The sequence below is a fragment of the Glossina fuscipes genome, unplaced genomic scaffold, assembly GCF_014805625.2.
Source record: "Glossina fuscipes isolate IAEA_lab_2018 unplaced genomic scaffold, Yale_Gfus_2 257, whole genome shotgun sequence".
Taxonomy (NCBI): domain Eukaryota; kingdom Metazoa; phylum Arthropoda; class Insecta; order Diptera; family Glossinidae; genus Glossina; species Glossina fuscipes.
In genome coordinates this window covers 1,122,182-1,145,812 of record NW_023998600.1, presented here as the reverse complement: position 1 = coordinate 1,145,812, position 23,631 = coordinate 1,122,182, and the positions used below count along the sequence as shown (strand labels likewise).

Genomic DNA, 23,631 nt, shown 5'->3' with positions numbered 1-23,631 from the left:
GGCGGACAGACGTGGATTAATTGTCGCACAAATTCACGTCGATCAAAAATATGTCTATTTTATAGAGTTTTTAAAATTTTCTTTTGAATGTTGCATATGCTAAAGCAAATGGAGCGTACCGTGCATCCTTTGGCGAGTATAAAAAAGGCACAGACGCACACCCGCAAGTTAGAGTTTGAAGTCAACCCCTAAACCATTGCAAATATGCAAAACTTTGGCAACAAATATAATTCAATTTCGGAATCGTACTAAGATGCGAAGAGATATTTACGTCGGTGAAAAGATCCCTCAAGAAGAAGGCTACGAAGGTTTCAAAAAGGCAAAATACCCATTTACATAGGCAAGCAAGCGATAGTTTTTGTCCCTACTCGAGCTAGGTCCGGATAATAAGGATATTGGATTCGGGACTTTGGCCAATAAATCTAAGTACGTACTTAAAGACTGTTTACGTGGAAAGACCATGTGTATCATGATGTTAAAAAAGCTGCAATGGTTTGGTGCAAAAATTGTGTCATTCTAGCAAAACATTTATTCTACGTCGGCATTGCTGTATGTATACCTATAAAATTTTCGAGCGTTCTTCAAATAAGCAAAAACTAAATATTCCAACACCCAGTATGTCCTTGACACTAAAAAATTGTCGAGCCCCTTTATGGAATATGTTTGCTAATACACTACGGAGATTCAATCCTTTTATACGAAGCTGCATATACGGGAGGGCCAGACTTGCTTAATCGACTTCAGGATACAAACAAAAATTCGGTTCTGTCTTCGTTCCGATAATTTTTCTATAAATACTACATAGTTTTAGAATATCTCATATCCTGAGCGCCGAAAAACGTTTTGAAACATCTATCAATAGTCACATAGAAAATATTTAAATATTTTTGCTAACGTTTTCCTTTTTTTGCAGGGCTATCAATTCAAAGAAATGGATTAATATATTATTATTATTATTATTATTATAAATTTAGCCAGAGAATAAATTCTAAGACTAAAGTCTTAAAGCACTAGCATCTAGGGCTATCGGCTTTTTATTAAAAATTCTACCGCACTTGAGGTTTGAACCCACGACTATTGAGTTACTAGTCGAGACTCTTGCCTACTCGGCCACTCAGGCGGATGGGATTAATATATACATATATACATACTTATTTTTTTTAATTGTAAAAATTTTTTTTTTTTTAAAATACTTGGAAATATAGAAAAAGGAAAAACATCTGATTAATTTACTGATTGTCAAAGTCGGATGTTCTTTGTTTACTTGTTTCGCAAACGTCAAAAGGGCCGTTGGGCTTCGAAGTTTATTCTATTGTATAAAATAAGCTTTCGCTCAGTTGATGTAAAAATTTCTTTTGCTCTCAGAAATTTCTTTGACTACTTGGCACTATTGAGGTATTGCTAGCTTTGTTATTGTAAAATTTTGTTTGCTCTGGGAGAGTTTCTTTAAATTATTATTAGTGTTGTTATTGTAATTTTCTTTTGCGAGAGAAAGAAATGGAGAGAATTTTGAATATAAATCTAAACATTTTCTTGATTTTTTCAGTTGCTTTAGTGCTTCAGTGCTTTTTTTTCTCGCTCGTTTCTCCAAAGGTGTTTTGGCTTAGTAAAAAAACGTGCTTCTGACTTATCTTTTATATCTGACAAATATTTCTGATGTTACTTTGATGTTTTTTCTAACGGTTATTATTAAACAGCCAATATTTATTAAATTACAATAAAAGCAAAACAGAATTGTAGGTGCGTAGTACATTTTCGCTCCATTGACTAAGGTGTATGTGCATGCTGGTGTATGTAAATCGTATATTTGTTAAAAATTAAATATTTACTAACGATTCTACGTTCTAGGAATTTCATGTGCCAAAGTTTTCGTTTTCCTGTAAAATATAATTGAAACCCTAAAAGCCAATATGTCATATTCAACAGCGGACAGAAATGGATTTGAAAGTACTCTTACTGAAGAAGATAACCTACGAGACGGTTTGTCTTGTGATGAATTGTTCGCCAATACGGACGGTCTGACATATAAGTGAGTTTGTATATCATTAGCATGGAAACTAGAATTAATTTGCCATTTTTTCTTCAGCGATTTTCTAGTATTGCCGGGCTATATAAATTTTGCTGCCGATGAGGTTGATCTTACTTCACCGTTAACAAAGCAGATTCATTTAAAAGCTCCCTTGGTATCATCTCCAATGGATACTGTAACTGAATCCGATATGGCTATAGCCATGGCTGTAAGTATCTAGAGCTAAAAAGAAATTTTTCTTTATACATAACATCTACAAACGCACTTTATTAGATTTGGCGCCGCACTATATAAATTAGGAACAGTAAACTCGCAAATTTAATTTTGTCCGTTCGTCCGTTCCTGTTGTTATAGGGATTAGTATGTCTTTTCCAAAAAGAACGAGAAGGAAACAAACGACAAAATATAGACACGACTCGTTTGCACAACATGTGAAGTGTGACTAGGAAATTGTAAGAAATATTGATCAGGAGTCTAATGTAAACAACTAAAAAGCCAATAAAAAATGGTTTCTATCAACCAATTTACAGGCCCGCGCCTCATAGGTTATAAGCGGTTTATATTAACCAGTCTTTATATAAGACAGGCCGTAAAAGAAAGATAATTTCCTTATTTACCTTTGCTTACTTTATTTCTACGTATACATGCATTATGCGTTTTTAGTTATGTGGCGGTATTGGCATTTTGCATCATAATTGTACACCGGAATATCAGGCCAATGAAGTACAAAAAGTTAAGAAGTACAAGCACGGGTTTATACGTGATCCTTTTGTAATGTCACCGGAAAATACTCTTGGTGATGTGCTGGAAGCAAGACGCAAAAACGGTTTCACCGGATACCCCATCACCGATAATGGCAAATTGGGAGGAAAACTATTGGGCATTGTTACCTCGCGGGATATAGATTTTCGCGAAAATCAGACAGACACAAAATTGAGCGCTATAATGACCACAGATCTTATCACTGCTTCAAATGACATTAATCTTTTGAAAGCTAATGAAATTTTAGAAAATAGTAAAAAAGGCAAGTTACCTATCATTAATCAAGATGGCGAATTAGTGGCTCTCATTGCGCGCACGGATTTGAAGAAGGCTCGTTCGTATCCTAGTGCTTCAAAAGACAGTAACAAGCAGTTATTAGTTGGCGCAGCTATCGGAACCCGCCCGGACGACAAAGACCGTTTGGAATTATTAGTAGCCAGCGGAGTTGACGTAATTGTATTAGATTCTTCACAAGGCAACTCTGTTTACCAAATTGAAATGATCAAATACATTAAAAACACTTATCAAGATTTGCAGATAATAGCAGGAAACGGTATGTTTGTCTTTTGCGTTAAAATATTTTGGAAATTTTGATATAATTTATTGGATTTGTAGTGGTAACACGTGCACAAGCCAAAAACCTCATTGATGCTGGTGCAGATGGTTTGCGAGTTGGAATGGGCTCGGGTTCCATTTGCATAACGCAAGAAGTAATGGCGTGTGGCTGTCCTCAGGCCACTGCTGTTTATCAGGTATCTAGATTTGCCAGAAAATTCGGGGTACCCGTCATTGCTGATGGTGGAATCCAATCTATAGGTCATATTGTTAAGGCTTTGTCTTTAGGTGCTAGCGCCGTTATGATGGGTTCACTTTTAGCAGGAACCTCTGAGGCACCTGGTGAGTATTTCTTTTCTGACGGAGTTCGGTTAAAGAAATACCGGGGCATGGGCTCTGTAGAAGCTATGGAAAGACATGATGGCAAAGGTGCCGCAATGTCTCGTTATTATCACAATGATATAGACAAATTAAAAATAGCACAAGGCGTTAGTGGGTGCATCGTAGATAAAGGTTCCATTCTACGGTATCTACCTTACCTCGAGGTGGGATTGCAGCACAGCTTGCAGGACATAGGTGTACCATCTGTTAGTGCACTAAGGTGAGTTCCTTATGAAAATCATCACATAATTCTAAAAATAAAATGACCATTTTTCTAGAGCATCGATTTATAATGGGAAGCTTCGTTTTATGAAACGTACACATTCCGCCCAAGTAGAGGGCAACGTACATGGTCTTTTTTCTTACGAAAAGCGACTCTTTTAAACACAATTGTAACGAAGCATAATAAACACACTACGGAACGGATGCCAACCGACGGACGCATAAATACATTTTATTATATTAGAAAATAGCATAGCATTACCCATATATGGGCTCCTGGGCTCTTCACTTATATTATGCCATATTCTATATGAGATTAATTAACTAAATGTTATTGAAAATTATAAAGAAGTTCTATACATAAATAAGATTTACAGTTTAAATTATTTACATTGTCAGCTGATTATTCATACGGTATGTTCATTTCTTTCAAAATTTGTAGAGTTGCGTTGACTTCGATTTTTACCCTTTATAATGTAAATTAGTTAACAAAAGTTGTTTTTTAACAAAATACAAAATTTTTGTATGTAAGCCTTGTCCTATATAATATATAAAATTAAATTTGCTACTTCATTTCAAACCTTCTCGTAAGGGGTATCTCTTCAAATTATAATCTAACTTTTAAATGTAACTTCTTTATAGTTTCACCTTTTGCACTTGAAAAAATTTTATTATAGTATTACCATTTTCGAATGCAAACTTTGCCGAAGGAAGTGTTACCCTTTTGTAAGCGTTTCTGTACTCGTATTCCATTCTGCTAATATTTTGAATGAAAAGCAGTTAATAAAAATGAAAATTTACAATCAAGGTGTTAGAAGTTGCATATTGTACATTTATCAATGCTATGTCGCCCTGCCAATTATTGGAAGTGCTTATGTCAATGTAATTTAAATTGGCTTATCTGATGAAATATTCTTATAAGTGGGAATATATTACCATTGTAGAACAAACGTGATATTTTCGTTGAGAATAAAGTTGCGTATTATAGAAAATTCTTGCATTACAATGTGGTTTTGAGCTAAGATTACCATTAAGTTGTGGACATTTGCTCGTTCTGTAAAAGGAATATTCGGCTAAGCTTTACTTTTAAATTTTCTTTTTCGTATTCACGATAGGTGCAATATAATCTTCTTCTTATCTATCATGTCAGGCGAAAGCAAATTAACTCATGTTTCGCGTTAGTACTGATCGGTCAGAGTTACATTTGTAAGAAAAAACCGCTGTAATTGAAAATGCGCAACAAAGTAAATTTTACTCTGAGAAATAGAATTTTATTCTCAATGAAGCCAAAAGTCACTCCCCGGTATCCACAAGAAACATAACGCAAAGTAAATTTTACTCTGAGAAATGGAATCTCGGCAAATCCAATAAAAAAGTTTCAAACTAAACATTCTTCACAAAATTGAAAAGCAAACTTATATTTTTTCTTTATTTTCGCTATCAAAAGTTGGTTTGGTGCACATTTTAAAGAATAATCACACTTGTGGGCAAATTCCGAAAGAAGCCAAATTCAACGACAATATTTTAAAAATTAATATTTCGTATATGAGCTTTTTAAAAGCATTTTCGGTAAATGTTCCTCGTTCAACTGCACTTCCTGCGAAGTTATTTTGATTTTTTTTTTTAAGGAAATTCATTCTATTGTGCATTTGGCTATCGATGGTGGCGAATTGCCGTGTTCTAACCAAAAAAGGTTCTATCGAAGTTTGCGATGTGGGTAGAGATTGCGACATCAATCATGCATGGATTATAATAAATGTTTGTATTTATTATTTCTGAGAGCATAATCGAAAATTCCATTAAAATACATTTTGCAACGGTGTATTTGTACTTCAAAGTATTGAATATGTTTACCGGATCAATTTGTTCTTGATCCAAATATAGAAGCGATAATCACACGAAAATGTGGGTTTTCTTTTAATAACACAAGTAACGATCACGCAAAACGCTTTCTTGTATAGGGTCAACCTTCCGATGTGCTGGGTAAAATATTCTTTCGAACATTGACAAATGTATTCCTTGCCGAAAATCAGCAATTGGAACATATTAGTCTTTCTGATCAATATTGGCATTCCAATAGCATATACCTTATATAAAAAAAGATTCTAATCGCAATGTTTTATGCTTGCTATGTATGTCGTCCGTTCCAGTAAACACTTTTTAAATGGCAGCTGTACTCGGAATTTTATTCCCAGTTCTCCCCTCCGTTTCATTAGTGCTTTTTATCGTTTTGCCTGAATCACCTTCTTTTTTAATGATGAAAATGCCCCTAAAATAAAAAATAGAGAGTAATAAATTATTTTATAAGGATATAAAGTTTTTGAAGTGTTCAATTGCATTTTTGAAATTTGTTTTTTCTTTTTTTTTTGGGATATTGAGTTAAGATGGCGAACCCAATAAATTTGTGGCTTATATGACCAGATAATGAACAGTCGTAATTATTGGTAAGAATTAAAAGGAATTTTATCGCAATAGAAAATGATTGAATGCAAAAAATAATTTAAAGCCATAAATTCGCTTTTCTAATAAAGCAAGTTAGTTTCCCACATTTTTTGCTACAAATAGATCGAGGAGACCATCATATAACTTAAAGAAGGTAAAACAACCTCTAATACTACCAAGTCTGTGACACATGAAAATTAAATGCTCAACAGACTCGATAATATTGCAAACTTCACAAATATCACATGGTGTAGCATGAATCATTTTTAACTATTCTTTTGAGCCGATAGCCTGTGTTGCTAGTGCTCAATGTCTTTTTTTTAGTCTAAGAATTCAATTCATTAGTCTAAAATTAAAATAATAATAATAATAATAACTATACTTTATTATATTTGTGACCACTCCTGAGTCTATAAAGAATTTTAATTTTCCAGGAATTAAAGGAAACCTTTGGTAAAGGCTGAAACTGAAAAGTGGGATATATATTTTGGAAAAGGCGATTGGATTTAACATGCGCAATCTTTTTAAATTCATCATTTACTTGTTGAAAGATGTAGTTGCGAATTGCCCGTGTTGCTTCATTGCGAGTACAAGATTGGTGGACAAGATTGTCCCATCAACTTGGGCCCTCTTTGGTTGAAAGCTGGCTTTTTCATTTAAAAAAAAAAAAAAGCGGCAGTGAGCAGGTATCCAAACAAGGTACCAGTTATCCATTTGAGTTTCAGATAACATCCTGTGTTTATCAAACTCATAATGATTCTCTGCATCTCTTTTATTTAGTAGAAGTAGAGCTGACTTCCTATCCGAAAAAATAACAATTCTTTTGATACCATCAGTAATCGCCACCTTAATAGCATGTCTGATGGCAAGCAATTCAATAAAAGTCGAGGAAACTTCCTCGGCCACTTTGACTTTATCTACTATTTTAGATAGATGCTTCACTACCAAAAAGCTAGATACATTATGTCCGACGGAACCTTCAGTGGTATACATAAAAATTTTAGAGAGGAATTGAATTTATCTTGTCAAAAACATAGCGCAGTTGTTCGTAACAAAATGTGTAGCTGTAACGGACAGCATCACTGAGAGATAACTTCCTGAAAAAAGGAAGGATTCATTATGTTGACTTTAATTAACTCCTTGGCCATCACAAAAAGTTTGTACATTAAGACGGGGTGGAAAGCAGCATGATGCTATGAAAAGATTCAGTTTAAGATTCTTTGGTTTTGATGATGACAATGTAACCAGCAGAATTGTGGGGGATATGTCTGAAATGGACGTCCTTTTTAACTAGAATACTAACAAAACGATAAATTTTATCTCGGCATTTGGTGTCTGAAGTATAATTGCAACCTTTGACTTCAAAAAAAATATCATCTCTCGGAAATGCTTCACTTAAGATGCAGAAATCAATATTATTCGAGTTCAAGTAAAAATCCAAAAGGGATAAGTTACGTCTTATATTGTAAAAACGAAATCATGCTTTAAATAGAAACGGAGCTCCAGCGGAATTACTCGTGTTATTGTACGCTTGATCGTATTGAGTATTAGCGCAATTAGACATTTTTTCTTCAAAATACTTGATAAGATTCATAGGGATCGGGATAGGGACCGAGATATTCTTTAATCGCAGATTAATCTATCGACTTCAGAAGAACGCATATTGTTGTTCGAAACTATTGGCCGCTGAGATCTTTGTGGGGCGAGTTGAGATAAGGTTTGGGGGTGTAATGGGGGAAGGTTTGAATTTCCTTTTAACGGCCATATTGAATTTTTTCTTTTAAATTTTTAAAAATTTGGTTTTCTTTTTCAAACTTTTTTTTTTTAATTTTTCCTTCATCCTAAATTCACTTTTTTTCACTAACACCGATAAAAGACGATAAAAAAATTTTTCAACTACCCAGAAGATTATAAGAATGGCATCAAAAGATACAATATAAAAAAATTTGTTTAATTTCACTTTATAAGTCAAATGTTTATTTTCTTCCAGGGTTTCATACCTACTACTATGTAAGAATTTTCGGTTGGGCTCAAAATGCATGAATATTACAGGCGTGTTTTTCTTGAGGGAGTGTTTAGGTAGCTTAAGAAGTTGGGATATGTAAGACCAACACCGTTGAAAACGTCCGTCTAATAGGGAAAAAGCGGATGAGCTAGATTGGATGGGTTAGTTTTGGATAGTTAGTAGCCTCACTAAAATAAAGCTGCCGTAAATTGATTACATTTACATTTTACTTCAAATTTTACAGGCGAAGGCGTTCAGAGGATTCTGTACGTTTTTTACTAATTATATATAATTATAGTTGTTTAGACGTTTTGAGCATATTGCAGAATTTACTTCCTAAATAGTTTAGCCTCATACTAGGTTGTTTTGTAGTCAAACGGTACGTACTTTTTTTGTGCCGTACATGGTCACCACTATATCTTATATATTCGCCTTAGTTTCCGTCGTGGTTTGCGATTGTTTACTATTATCTTCTAAAACACGAAGTCAATTTATTAAAATATTTTATTTAGTTTACATACTATAACGTATGAATAAACGAAACCAAAATGTATTAACAACACATTTGTTCTTTCTTCTTACTTTCTATTTCTTTGCTCATTGCAAGTCGTGATTCGTTTATATTTAATAAGAGCAAGATTTTTGAATGATTTTACGTTTTACTTTGCAATAAGCGCAATAATTTTTGGTGATATAATTTTATGTTTCAATACGCAAAGAGCGCGAAGTTACAGGGTGTTTTAAGTGTTTCATTTTCTGCTTGTTTTCCGTTTGGTAACTTCGCTTTACATTATTTATTAACAAAGTGAATATATTTCAGTGCGTTCTCCGCATTTTTGTTAAATTGTCAATCTTTTTTTCGGACGGACATCATCTACAGAAGGTTAAGGATCTTTAAAAATCCATTGTAAATATTGTGTATTTTATCTATTAAAATTGTTATACGACGATTCTGTATACACTGCACTAAATCACTTATTTACATATAAACATAAACCGCATAAGCCATTACGCTTAATATCTCTTTTATTTAAAATTTCTATTTTTTTTAATTGAAAACCTATTGAATCTTACAGCTTATTTTCAATCACAAGACACTCCAACAACTCTGGTCCTTTTGTAAACACCATTACCGCTTTTCTCGTCCTATGTTTACACTTTCCTTTTAACTATACTGGGAACTGGTAAAACCGTATGTCCAGCGTTTCATTACGGCCTTATTTCTTTATTTTGTTTTATAAGCGCTATTACGGGCATTGTTTTTCTTCTTGTTCTGTGTTAATTTCCTAAGAATATACAAATTTTTTGAGATTAAAAAGACGATTTTGGTTATTTTGTATTGAAAGAGTACCGTTTGAGATATTGAACATAAAAATGTGCGATATTTTTAATAAATTCGACAGCAACGGAGCTGGGGGTGACGATTCAGAAGACATTATGGCTTCACCATCACAGAACAGTCCTATGGCGAATGTTAATACCAATTCTGTGCCTTCAAATGTCGGCAATTCATCGAATAGCGGAACAAATACTTTAGCAAGTAATAACAATAACAGTAACAGTAGCAATAACGGGGCTGGAAGTTCAAGTAACACTTCCGCCACTAGTAAACCTGCAACAGCAGCTGAAAGTCAGCCGGTAAGTCAGTTAGAAAGAATACTTGAAAGTAAACATAAAGAATTCCTTTTATTTTTTCGTCTACAGATTTTAACAAAACCTCGCTTATTGGAGTTGGTGCGCGAAGTTGATGTTTCTGCTCAGCTGGATGAAGACGTTGAAGAGCTTTTACTACAGATAGCTGATGATTTTGTAGAGGATGCCGTAAAGGCAACTTGTGCATTTGCTAAACATCGTAAGGCACCCAAGGTTGAGGTACGCGATGTTCAGTTACATTTAGAACGCAAATGGAATATGTGGATTCCCGGTTTTGGTACTGACGAATTAAGACCTTATAAGCGTGCTGCCATCACAGAAGCCCATAAGCAACGGTTGGCTTTAATTAGGAAAACTATTAAAAAATATTAAATTCTTTTCTTTTTTTGTTTCAAATTACAAACTATGTAACCGTGGGCGACTGGGTACTTGAAAAGTGCCCATATTTATAATATTTATTTATAATATTTATAAAAATTTAGAAAAAGTAATCTTACGTTGTGGGTTAATTCTTAAAAAAAATAAAAATGAAATATTTTATGTAAGTTTTAAAAAAATTTCTCTAAGAGGAGATTTATTGATTATTAATTTTTACTTCGTTTTCTTAATTAAAAAAAAAATTAAGAAAATTATATTCGGCTACATTTTTAAACCCATTACGATAAAAGGCAAAAACAGGAAAAAATTGCTCCAAAATAGTGAGTGGACGCAACTGGTTTTTTCTATTTTCAAAATAATAGTTGTTTTCGTATAGGCGAGTGGATGTTGAGGACGAGTCCTCCCTCCCAAGTTCTTTTCTAAATTTGGCGGCGATATTTTCGCTACCGAGGGAGTGTTTACCACATATACAACACAGTTGCACAGACACACATGTAAACAGACGGACATGTTTAAGTATATTCCATATTTGAAAGAATTTATATACTTTGTGGAGTTTTTGAAGTTTGTTTCTGACCTTTTCAAAGGTATTGAAAAAAAAAATTGAATTTTAATACTTGCTAATAGAGTAGGCGTGGCGAATTTTTTTGATTTTTGTAAAGGTTTTACAACATCGTCCATAGAGTATGTGTTCACATTTTTTTTCATTCATCTGTTTATAAACACAAAACTGGAGGGATCAGTTTTTGTCAAATTTGAATTCGATAGCTTCATTTTTGCAGCCAGGAGAATGTTTACAACAGACATTGCACAGAAAGACAGGCAGACGCACATGCTTAGATCGATTTAGAAATTGATGCTGGTCAAGCATATATATATCCTTTGTGGGGTTTCTGATGCTGCCTTCTGGGCGCTGTAAACGTTTTGGCAAAATGAATAATCCTTCGTTGGTGGCTATAAAAATATTCCTGTCTTTAGAATATTATGATGTGTAAACGGCGAGTCAAGTTGATCAATAATTCGCTGGTGTACATCTTTGTAACGTCCTTGAATGAGAGAGGAAGCGTGTAAATGTTTTTAAGAAAACTTTCACAAACGATCTGCTATTTTAGAGGAGATCACATTTCCTATTTGAAGTTTTGAGTTTGTGTCTTGATATTTGGTTTTGAAGTTACTGTTGCCGTATTTTTCTTTGCAAAAACTCCAAGTACTTGTAAAAACACCAAAGACTTACTTGCAACTAACGCAAGTGCGGGTGTTAAGAGAAATCAAGATTGGCAAGCAAGAACCGGTAGACAATATATATAATATTTTTTTTGCTTTGTTTTTCTAAGTGTTTTGTCGATTAAGCATGTCCAAGCATTTATTATTAATATTATTGAGATTTGAAACCACGACCATTGAGTTGCTAGTCGAGACTCTTAGCTGCTCGGCCACTCAGGCGGATCCCAAGCATTTAACTTTTGTTCTTTGTCTGAAAGATATTTTACGTACGTTGCTAAATAGAAGCGGGGGTGCCTTAAAGTTTCTGCAAGGGGAAGAAGTTGGAAGGATGGTTTCAAGTTATTTTCGCCCACAGTTATGCTCAACGTGTGGTTATTTTAAATTGGCCAAGAGTGAATGCATCTGCAAAGTTCACATAAGTACGAAGACAATATAGACATATTGGTTTCGGTCTGATAGCAACTTAACTCTCAAATCGCAGATTGATGTAATTGATGATGACAGCGCAAAGGGAGCGACTAATGCGAGATAACTGAAGCTCACCAACAGTTTTCGGAATTTTCTTATAATATAGCCACAACCATTACGTTGTATTTTTTTCTTTTTTATATCGTACATTACTTGTGATGCGGGGTATATTGAGCTTGTGCGGACATAAGTACCTTGGACAAGGGCTTAAGATAGACCCACTTTTTATTATAACCTGTCTGTCTGACTATCTCCCTTTTTGGGATACTATGATACAATGATATATTTTGATCCGAACGCTGTTAATGACACGGATTGGTCCACTTTTTCACTTCTCATATTTTAAAAACTAGTTGCATAAGGAAAAAGTGCAATTTTCGAAATTTTTCGACAAAACTCGTTGCGTAATAATATTCCGACATTCTAAATTGGTATGAAAAATTTGACTCAGCTGTGGCAATTTTTTAAACCATCTATGATATAATCGTTCTTACGAAAACGGAATCTTTATATGGTGACGAGGTCTAATTTTCAATACTTTGCAATGCAATTTCGTTCATAATACTAAATTGGCAAAGAAATCAACCTTGCCGACTTTGGGCCACATAGGTTTTCTTTTGGACGTCACCGCATATAAGGATTGTTAGGAAATGTAACCCCTCCTATGCCAAAAAGGTCCAATTGCTAATGTTTGATGGTGATCTCTTTCTTGCGCCCCGCTTCACATAAAGTTTGTCATAAATAGTAATTCGTGCAGAAGAAGCCTTAATTGCACATCGTTTATGATAACACTTGGTCCATAGTAGTGAATTAATCAAAGAAATGAACATTAGGGAATTCGGGCGACATGCATTTATTTCTTAGAACCTAACATCTAAACGCAATCATGAAAAGCAAGCATTTATAAGGAGAAAATGTATAATTTCTACTTTTCTATAGCGGAAATTGAAGATTAGTGCAATTTTTGAGAGGTAAATTAAGTTTACTAAATTTCGACGATTTGGGCCTTACGACGGCTGTCCTCTAACATGCAGGCTTTCAAGGAAAATGTGTCTTTGAATGAAAATAATGTGTAGCTTTTGGTGTCGTTTATCTACCAAAATGAGCGAATAATTGTGCTGAGCGAAGTGTCGTAGAGTATTTAATGGTCGGCCTTGCCCGATTATAATGTTTTTACTTGTGTTGATTTATTTACTGGACTACTATTGAGATAATTTAGATACCTTCGAGCACTTAGTGTTAAAAATTTAGAATACACTGCGGGAGAGGATCGCTTTATTGAAAAAAAAAAAAAGCGCGAGTAAAACATTTCATTTTCAATAATTCCGTTGTGGTATTAATCCTATCACCTATTTTCATAGATATGTGATTAGGATCTCTTATTATTCGTGTACCTTTATAGTTTTAAGTATATTAACCCCCTTAGTGAATGACAAGTTATAAGCGACCGTTGTCTTATCTATTTCAGGGAGTTATGCATGATTTTGTTGTTGTTGTCCCTTTAATCTTTTTCATCGATATTTACAAATATACATATTGCTCTGCATTTTGTATACCAAAAATACTTGAATATTTTCATATTTTGTGAAGCATATATATATATATATATATATATATATATATATATACTAATACAAATGTATACGCATACACTAATGCAAATGTATAATATTAAATAAACGCTCTAACGTATAGTGAGTGAGGTACCGATATCAGGGAATATAGAAACTGCAGATAACGGTTAACATATAAAAGCAATATCAGTAAAATGATTTGTCATCATTAAGTAATCGAAACTTTCAAAGTGTGTAACGTACATTTTGAGTTTTTGTTTTCTTCTTCTACTTTTTTTTTAAATATGAAATTAAAGCAAAGAAATTTTTTTAAATTTAACATTGTAAAGACAAAAAAAAGGATTAAAAGAATGTCTGTGAATGGATATGTTATGTGAATCTAATGATCAATTATGGTGCTAATGGGGGAGTAGAGTAGGGGACTCTTCGCATGTGTTTATTGAACGCAAAAAAAAAAAAAAAAAAAAAAAAAATTAAATCAAACAAATCTTTTTGCTATCTGTGAGATTCTTCTATTCTACTTTCAACATGCACCAATAATCATCAAAACTTATTTCTTTCTTATGAATTTGATAAAAAAACAAAAAAGTGAAAAATTGATATTCGATCTTGGTCGAATCGTGGATACCCGCTACTCAAGTATATACCTGTAATGACCATAAAGTGAAATAAATAATCCAAGACGTATCTTGTTGCATTTTTCAATTTTAAAAAGTTTATTGGGATTTTAACTTAGGATCATTTCGCTCTATTTGTGGGCAAATCATTTAAACATACCTGAATTAATGTGCATTTTTGGATTTCATAACCAATGTGTTCGGCATTTTTCAGCCATACGTTACATAGGAGAAAATGAAATGCTTTTGACACGTGATAAAAAATAACTTTAAACGATGACGTAATAACTTAAAATGAAAAAAAAATTTTTTAAAGTTATAAAGTTAAAAAAAAAAAATTGAAATGTTTACATGGGATTTTTTGATGTAGAAACTATAAATGTAACGTGGATGCAGAAATTTATTTAATTTTTTTTTTTTTTAAACTCATAAAACAAAAATTTCCCTCAACAATCAAAATAAAGCTACTAATACCAATTTTCTTAAAACAACTTCAATTGTAAATTATGTAAGCATCAAAGACGCATCGTGCAAGTGGGCTCTTCACGTTGAACATATAACATATAACAGATTGGTTTCGATAAGACAAATATGTAAGAGATTTACGGGCATATTATGAACGACATCGTAGAGACGTCACATGTCATAACGTTTTGTAACGAGATTAGCACTGAAGAGTTCCATCCTCGACTATCGATGCGGAGTATCAAACCTGATACGAGTTTACAAAAATTACACTGTTTTCTTTTACGACTAATGAGCGGTCACAGAATACGGTTGTTACTTTAACCTTGTGCATGGATCAAGCAAGGATAAACTTGCCACAGACCTTTTTCATAGCGTACCTCGATGAACTTGACCTGAGATTAACTTACAATTTGTCATGCGAGGCCTTTTAAAAGTACAGTGGCGTCTTCCCACGTGTTTTTGCATACCACGCTGCAACGGCATCGCGGTTTTCGAGATATTTTCATATTCTTTTCTAATTCAAGTTTTTATTGGATCGTATCACTCGCCTATGGCGTTCGTATAGTAAAAGATTACTATAAGGAAAGAATGGCCATTTGTAATATATTTCGAAAAAGGATTAGTGAAAACTAGCATTTTAGGGTACTGAAAGAACGTGAGGAGCATGAATGAAATGGGAAAGTATATTTTGAATATAAATTTTCTCACAAAATATATGGATAAATATGTCGATGTTTTGTACTGGATGATGAGAAGCAGTGAGCAATCCAGAGCAACGGTTCCATACATATATACATTAATATAAGCTTCGCATCCGTTGCAATTTAATGGTTTTCATGAAAAGTAACCCTTTTATTTTTTAACAACACCAAATTTATAGTGAGTTGTCACGAAGATGATAAAAAATAACAAGTTGATTGAAAAAGAATTTATCTGTATCATATTTGGACCAAGTTATCATATTTTAGATTTCTTTCCATTCAAACGTTGTCTAAAAAATAATTTCTATACGGTTAAAATAATTGAGTGTAACAGGAGTGTGACAAAATCTGCTATAAAATATTTTATAATCATCCTTGACTCAATTAATATTTTCAAATTTTTTTAGTACACACTACACCACTCGTAGTGCGAGAATATATTAAGTACAGGCCGATTTATATAATAGTTGAGATAGCCTCGCTTTTTATTTTTGAAACATTTAGAATCACTTTCTGAATCGATCTAAGCTTGTCAGCTCATATTGTATTCTTGGGTACAACCCACAGTTGGCAATTTTCCAGACACCTCGATGAAATTCTGTACATGTTTGGTTTGACCTAAGGACAAACGCGCGTGAAAATGGTTTGTTCCGATCACGTTTTCGACTACTTCGTCCAAAGGGTGAGCGAAGTAGTAGTAGTAGTGTATTGTCACGTCTCTTTTACTTGCTTTTGGATAGCAATCCAAGCGCCAGTCTGGCGTTTTTTTTTATAAGGAAAGCTTTGAAATCCTTCTGTGTAGTCCCTTATAGAACGGCATGGGGGTCGTAAAGCAAAATTTCTTCTTCATAAAAAGTGAATATCTATGTTTCTTACAACTAAGGGAAAGGCATTAGCGTTTTGCTAAAGCTGCATTTAAGCAGATGAAGAGACGAAATTGTCTTCTGCTACATTTATATATATGTATACAGTAATGAGTGTCTGATTCATAGGCACAAAAAGTGTTTCACTTTATTTCACCTCATTGCCAAGTTTGCCGTTCAAATATCTAGAGATTAACACATATCTGGGGGAAAGTTGATTACGCTTCAGCTTTCTCTTTTTGTTGCTAACTAGGGTCTGTAATTCATTGTCTAAAGAAAGGAGTTTAAGAGATTCATGCACGCTGCTTTCTTGGCCAAAAACTGTGATCACCTTAAAATACATTTTAGCTTTTGTGGTTTTTCTCGGAAAAGCTTTGATTGCTTGATTTAAATAATGGCTAATAGTTAAGGTTTTGAAAAATTCTTGTACTTTCGACCTCAGATATATATGTATCTGCTCACAAATACATAAAAATCATACTTATTACGGTGAAATTTGTGCTCATTTTTATTATTCATACACTGGCATATATAAGACAAGTAAGTATTATATTAAGGAAATCAAAAATACTCTTTAAAATCAAATATTGATTGGAAATTTATATCTTATCTTATTTTAAACAAACCGCTAAAAAAAAATTTTTTTTATTTTCAATAATACTTTAACACATAACCAATCATAAGGTATGATTAATCTATTAATAAGTGTTTTTAATGGACAGAAATGTGTAGGGAATAAATAGGTGTTTATTGTACTCTGGTTCAAGCATATACTGTTATATATATATGTCGTATATATATATATATATATATATACAGTGTATATATGCGTATACATCTATATATCCGTACAAGCACACACACACACGCCACACTTAAAAAATTTTTATAATAAAAATTTTCAAGGAAACCTATAGTATTTATTAAACACGTTGTTTAAGATTAAATGTAGATATGATAAGAAATGTACAGAGAACAGGTATCAATAATTTTTATAGTTCAGTATACACTATACAAGAATACATCAGCTTTATCACATCATCTATAACGCACACTTTATCTGTCCTATTTATGTTTTATTCTGTTTTAAGTTTTTAGGGCAAGTTTAGCAACTAACTGAAAGAAAGATTCAATTTCTATATTTCACCTGAATATCACTTGCACTTACTTCTTCAAGATTTTTAAGAAAAAATCTCGAGCCGTTGTCAGTGATGAAGCGAAGTAAAGGTAGACTTTCAGTTATGCCATTATTTCAAAAGAAAGTATATGAAGAGAAAAGTTTGCTAAATGCCGTAAGGATTTGGGTTCGAAGAGCGATCGTGCAGAATAATTAGCTAGAAGAAGAATATGTGAACGCAATGGTAAATTCCAATCAATCGAACGATAAGGAAATGATTAAAGCTTAGGAGGAATGAATGTATGTTATGAGCACGATTTGTTTATGTCTGTAGAGCGTTTCATATTTCTCGGGCCATTTCATTAAAGAAATAATAAAAGTCTTATGTTGTTGTTTATACCCTAGACTACTTGTGGCATAAGAGTATAGTAAGTTTACATGGATTTACGCAACACCGAGAAGGACATTTTTTTATACCAATCGACTCAGAATTATTTTCTGAGCTAAACTCGTCCGTCCGTCTGTCCGTCTTGCACTCAACCTATCGGTCGAAATTTTGGAGGTCTTTTGATGACATTTGGTGCACATTTGGTACACAGATGGACATTCTTTGGCGCAAGGGCAAACGCTATTGGCAATGCCTCGGATCGGGCCACTTTTTTGAGCACTGCTCATAAGACCTCATTTTATACCACATACGTGTATGTAAATACTTGTATATAAGCAACATGTATATACATATATATATAAATAACTGTAGGGTGGTGTAGGACATTTAATGGTGAGCTGAGTCCCATTATAGTGTTTTCACACGTTTTATAATTGGATGTTATAATCTTCATCTACTTGCAGAATATGTAAAGCACTGGTTTGGAGAGTATCACGAATATGTCACACTCATTAAAATACATTCCCAACCTAAAAATATTTCTTCGACATGGTCAGTCATCGTTTATTTTTAAAGTAACATGCAATGTTGCCATAAATATTTCGACTTGTAATTGCAATAAAAGCAGTTTGCGTAGGCGTACATCGCCCATTACCGGCTACCGGCTGGCATTTGATGTAAATGATAACTAAGCGCTCTTGACATATTGCAGGCAAAAGTTTAGTGAATTTATGTTGAATTGTAGTTCGTTGGTGAATAGAATACCGTTTAATTCGCAAAAAATAATGCCGGGCATAAATTAATAAATTTTTTTCTTATTCAAGTACTCTTAGCCATTGGCATAAGTAGTACAAGCTTAACATTTCATTGGCAGAGCAATTTAGCAAAGTTGAGCATATTCAATAGTGGTGCCTAAAAACGGATTCGTAGGGGACATCATTTGGATTTGACAGCAAGCTATGTTAGATTAAATAATCTATGTAAGTTAATAAGACGGTCAGTACTTCAAAGAACTTTGACGTGGATAGCCTTGCATTTAAATCACATCCTCCTTAAGCATCGTACCATTAAAGGGCTCTGACTCTGAATACCTTGCCATTGAAGCATTTCACCAATGGTGCATCTCTCCTTTAAAAGGATTCAGTTCCAGCAATTCCCCTTGAGGAGCTTCATTCATTTGTGGACAAACTGAACATGTTATCCGAATGGTTTCAGAAAGTCATTAAGCAGTCGGTTCAAAAAGTCAAATATTGACTTTTTGTCAAATTCTTCAATGTCTTCCAACAATACTGGCGTGTTTATAAATTCAGGTATTTGCAAATATGCGACAAAAGAAGAAGATCTATTTACAGTCACTGCAAGTCTTTGTGACAGTCGCTTAAAAGATCAAGCTGCGTCGCTCAAATAAGCGCAAAGCGTTTATTTCTTTTTGGTAAAACAATTGCAACGAATGGAAAATTTGTTAGACATGCATTTTAGTATACCCGTCTATTAACTGCTATGGCAGATGTCTGTAGGTGTTTAACGTGGATACCTGCCGTGAAGGGTTAATTTCAAGGCGGCCGATGGCACACGAAATGTGGAAACGCATAATCAGCACCCCGAGGAAAACCTCAAGTTCCAGTGGAGATACGCTCTCCCCGGTGAGAGGGAGGCACAGTTTAAAACGTCTACCTTTCTTTGGGTCAGACATCCGGTTGCATCCATACTGTGCCGAGGATCTTTTCGCGATTTGGGCCAATCACAGCCACCATGAAACTCCCGCAATGGGCCTTTCCTGCTGACAGGCCGAAGCTGAAAGATTGTTCCGGGGGATGTTGTTACAGCTGGATTTCAAGAAAGTAAAATGCAGTTGAACGGTAGCCAAATGCACAACAAGTGTGAATTTTAAAAGTTTCACTAGTAAGTCCGCTTCTCTCAAAAAAGTCTTGGCAAAGAGATAGGCAGAAGCCATATGAAGTCAATAATTACAAGAAGTTACGGTGAAGTGAAAATATTTTTCCCTTTAGTAACTTAAAGCCATTGCAATCTCCTTACCTTTTAAAAAATGTGCTCCAAATGGCAACGGAAAAATTTATCCGCAGAGAAGAAGAAATATGAGCGCGTCAAACAAAGATATTTGTCAGATTTTAAAATTATTTTCCCCTTTCCGCTCTAATGAGAGTAATCCCTGCAGCTCTATAACTGGACTGACCTCAATGTTCACCAAGCCATTGCAAATTCTCAGACATCAGCACATAAACACTTAACACGTCTAACTATCTTTTAGTCCTATGCAGGAAGAAACTGCCCCATTTTTATAGCTAGAAAAGCTAGGCTTGATTAGCAATGAAAAAGAGAAACTGTTTCAAGGTTTGCATCATAAGTTGAACGATTATCATCATGGTGAGGTGCTTGCTTTCCAAAAAGAAAGAAAAAAGGGCTTTTCAACGCCAACTACTGGGTTTTACGCAAGTTTGCATTAAATAACAGACGATTTGTTTTAATTACAAAAATGATTTGTCGAAATTACAAAAATGACTATCAAAATGGTCTAACGTGTACAGCTGATCAAGAGAGACTTCATAGAGAATATATTAGGTGTGAAGCTTTGCTTTTCTTCCGATAATCGAATCGAATTGTAATAACCCGGTTACACTTTTACTGTTCAAAATATTATTCCCGACCAGGCATCTTTTAAAAATAATTTGAATTCGGTGCGGAAAGAACAAGTGACCTTTTAAGACTACCCATGAAACAAGCCCCCAGCTTCAGAAGCTTGGGTCAATCGGAACGAGCAATGTATGCTGGTAATAGCGGCCAAGGGAGGATTTTCCACGTCAGATGTGGAAATATTTTTTGAGCGAGTTTTACTATAGTGGGTCGAATTTGTTCACATTAATTATTCACGATATCATGACTTCTGGCATGTCATGTCCATTTTTTTGTCACAATTGCATCAGCGTTTGGGACTGGGATTGCTTTTCATAGATATAAATCATAAAACGTTACGTCTAGCCGATGTGTGGGCGCCAAAAGTGTTCGGCTTTATTGTTCGCCTATTCTGCATCAGCTATTTGGACGCATTCACCGTTTGTCTCTCGTAATGATTGAGTAAGTAAAACAAAGTCTCCGGCAAATAGCGTTTTCTTTTTGGCACAAAATTATACCTATTGCAAGCTCCAAGAAGTTGGGCTCTAATCTGATAACTTGCATAATTTGCGAGTAGTTCAAAGATTATGCTTCCAAATTAAGATGTGGGAGGGATATTTTTATACCGACACTACAGAAATATTTATATGCTCTCTTAGAAAATGCCGAAAGCATTTTTACATCTATATTTATCGGTATGAATAACGGAATCAATTTAGGAATGAGGGATTATGAGCAATTTAAAAGTTTTCTTATCCTCGCTAAAAAAGCAGCTAAATGAGTGTTATTTATAGTTATATAAAACTCTTCGTTCAGAGCTTTGGACGAACCAAACTAGATAAAATATATATGCAGATAAGGCGAAGTAGATACTTACTGTATTTGGCTTGTATGATTAATTGCTTATCAAAAACATGATTTAAAAATGTTTTGCACGATATGCGACGACATTTACGATATAACATATCGTACGATATGCGACATTTACGGCACAGCATACCATACGATATACGATATTTACGACATAATATATCGCATATAAGCTAGAAGTCGCTTTCGTAAAATTCGGTTTAAATCCAATACAATTTGGTTTTTATCCGTTTTAAAAATAACTTTCGTGATATCAATGGGAAATGGGAAAATTAATAAAATATTTTATATAATAGTTTTGTTGTTGTTGTATTGTATATAAATTTAATTTTATTTAATTCATACATAAATCTATTTTAATTTTATTTGCACACTATTTAATAATTGATGTGTTGCCGTTTGTTTTTTATTTTCCTTTCTACTTTTACTTAAATAATATAAAAACAAATAAATTCATCCAGAAAATAATAATGAAAGAAAGCCAAGTATTAGATGTAAGAAAAGAAAAAGAAAATAGGGAAAAGTTAACGTAAAATTTTAAAGCTCCGGACTTTAATATTTTCAAAAATTAAATACTGTACTGCATTTACATATATTTACATTAATAGTAATAATAATAACAAAGCATAGAATTAAATTATTTATTTATGTTTGTAAAGAGAGAATTGAAATAACGAATTACATCGCAAATAATCTTTTACACATACTGATATCACAATAAAGAAATATAATAATAATAATAATAATAATAATAGTAATAATCATAGTTAATGTAATCTTTTTTTTCATTTAAATATTTGATAGACTAAGCCAAGCAGCCATTTATTACTTTTTCATTAATATTTTTATTAACAAAAGAAAAAAAAAACGAAAAGTAAAATAAATAATTCCTCGATTTTAACAATTCCGGAATGAATCTAATCGTATGCGAATTCCACGCCACTATGGGAGTTTTTCGAAATTGACTTTCACTCAATTTGCATAACTCAGGCCAAGCTTCCTTCATCGGTTTTCGCATTTGCTTCTAGCGTACGAATTCTGTTAATTATCGTTTGAAGGATTTGTAATTTTTGTTGCATACATATTGGCAACTTTATAGATAAATTCATATTGTTCTTTAGTTCGTACAGCACTTGCACGTCCATGTCTTACATAGTAAACTATTTGAGGTATATCAACTGCTCGTTTTGGCATTTCCAGGCTTCGTATCGCTATATCACAAGCGATTATGGTACCAGTCCGACCTGTACCTGGAGAGCAGTGAACAGTTAATGGGCTAAAAAATGAAAATAGAAAACAAAAATTCACAAAAACTGAAATGATCAACGGTTTATGTGAAACTTCATGCAAACATGTGGAAATACTGGACGCCTTTATATAAGAGCTTGCTCTTAAACATGATTCGCCGTAATAACTTATTCTAATTTTGGGAGTTAGAAAGAGCCAAATGACTAAGGAGAGGAAAATGCAAATTACTATCATGTTTATATTGGCCCTTAAAAGGGTCATTCAAATCCTAAAAGTGCCTTTAGGGTATGGAGTGGTTCAAAAAAAAAAAAATGCGACCGACAGCAAGCCGTTGTTCAATATTCATAAGCACTTTTCTATCAGCAGAGTCTTTCTAATCGACAAACGAAGTTCACTTGCTTTCGAATTCCCTGCAAAAGACAGAGGCTGTCAGTTACCTTTTCAAACGTCTTTAGAGCATATAGATTCGACGAAAAACGTAAAAGGTCAATCAAGATCGAAGAAACAGCGCCAAAGTCGCTCGAAAATCAAATCTATTTTCTATCTTCGATTATCATAGGCTCGCGTATTATGAATTCCTTCCTCCGGGCCAAACTGTTAACAAGGAATATTATCTGAGTTTGAAGATTAGTTTGAACGCGACAAAATTGGTTTGCAATAATAAATAGATTTAAAAAAGAAACACGAAAGTGGGATTTACTTTTTAGACAGAGTAGTAGAGAGGAGGGGCAGAACCGAGTTGCTTGAACGCTTATATCGCCCTAAGCTCGAAAGCCATACGAGATTCAAACTGTTATCTAAAGATAGATACTAAAGCGGTACTATATAAAAAAAGACCGAATCTTCTGGACCCACTACCCGTACCTTGAAAAGAAAAAAACAAGGACAATGACATATCGATACTTTATAGTACTGGCGATTTTGTTTACTTTCCTATAGGTGTTGTAGGATGATCTCCGAGATATATGCTGCATGGAAATCTTTATCGTTATATCATTTTTAGCGTATAAATAATGAGCAAAGGGTCGAATCCTT

The 23,631-nt window shown here is 33.7% G+C and overlaps 3 protein-coding genes across 7 annotated transcripts in view; 2 read left to right on the top strand and 1 right to left on the bottom strand.

Annotated features, from left to right (window-relative positions):
• The first annotated feature begins 1,542 nt into the window (after positions 1-1,542).
• Positions 1,543-4,317, top strand: LOC119642799 (inosine-5'-monophosphate dehydrogenase-like). 3 transcript variants are annotated; one of them, XM_038042077.1, is made up of 7 exons: positions 1,543-1,790; positions 1,849-2,029; positions 2,087-2,237; positions 2,693-3,344; positions 3,407-3,543; positions 3,622-3,947; positions 4,006-4,317. In XM_038042077.1, exons 2-7 carry the CDS (start codon positions 1,911-1,913, stop codon positions 4,109-4,111), a joined length of 1,491 nt encoding a protein of 496 aa, XP_037898005.1. In that variant the 5' UTR covers positions 1,543-1,790; positions 1,849-1,910; the 3' UTR covers positions 4,112-4,317. The 3 variants fall into 3 exon arrangements, with proteins under 3 accessions (XP_037898005.1, XP_037898004.1, XP_037898003.1); XM_038042076.1 differs by having other exon boundaries at positions 1,543-1,740; positions 3,407-3,947; XM_038042075.1 differs by having other exon boundaries at positions 3,407-3,947.
• Positions 4,318-9,209: 4,892 nt separating this feature from the next.
• Positions 9,210-10,516, top strand: LOC119642790 (transcription initiation factor TFIID subunit 12). 3 transcript variants are annotated; one of them, XM_038042062.1, is made up of 3 exons: positions 9,210-9,279; positions 9,800-10,034; positions 10,101-10,516. In XM_038042062.1, the coding sequence occupies exons 2-3, from the start codon at positions 9,834-9,836 to the stop codon at positions 10,419-10,421; spliced, it is 522 nt and encodes a 173-aa protein (XP_037897990.1). In that variant the 5' UTR covers positions 9,210-9,279; positions 9,800-9,833; the 3' UTR covers positions 10,422-10,516. The 3 variants fall into 3 exon arrangements, with proteins under 3 accessions (XP_037897990.1, XP_037897991.1, XP_037897989.1); XM_038042063.1 differs by having other exon boundaries at positions 9,223-9,303; XM_038042061.1 differs by having other exon boundaries at positions 9,232-9,303; positions 9,473-10,034.
• An 11,658-nt stretch (positions 10,517-22,174) lies between these two features.
• The window catches only part of LOC119642766 (mucin-5AC), a 76,745-nt gene continuing 75,288 nt past the window's right edge, over positions 22,175-23,631 (bottom strand). The window contains exon 5 of the mRNA XM_038042035.1: positions 22,175-22,624. Within this exon, the coding sequence (XP_037897963.1) occupies positions 22,390-22,624 (235 nt within the window). The 3' untranslated portion in view covers positions 22,175-22,389. The remainder of the gene's footprint in view (positions 22,625-23,631) is intronic.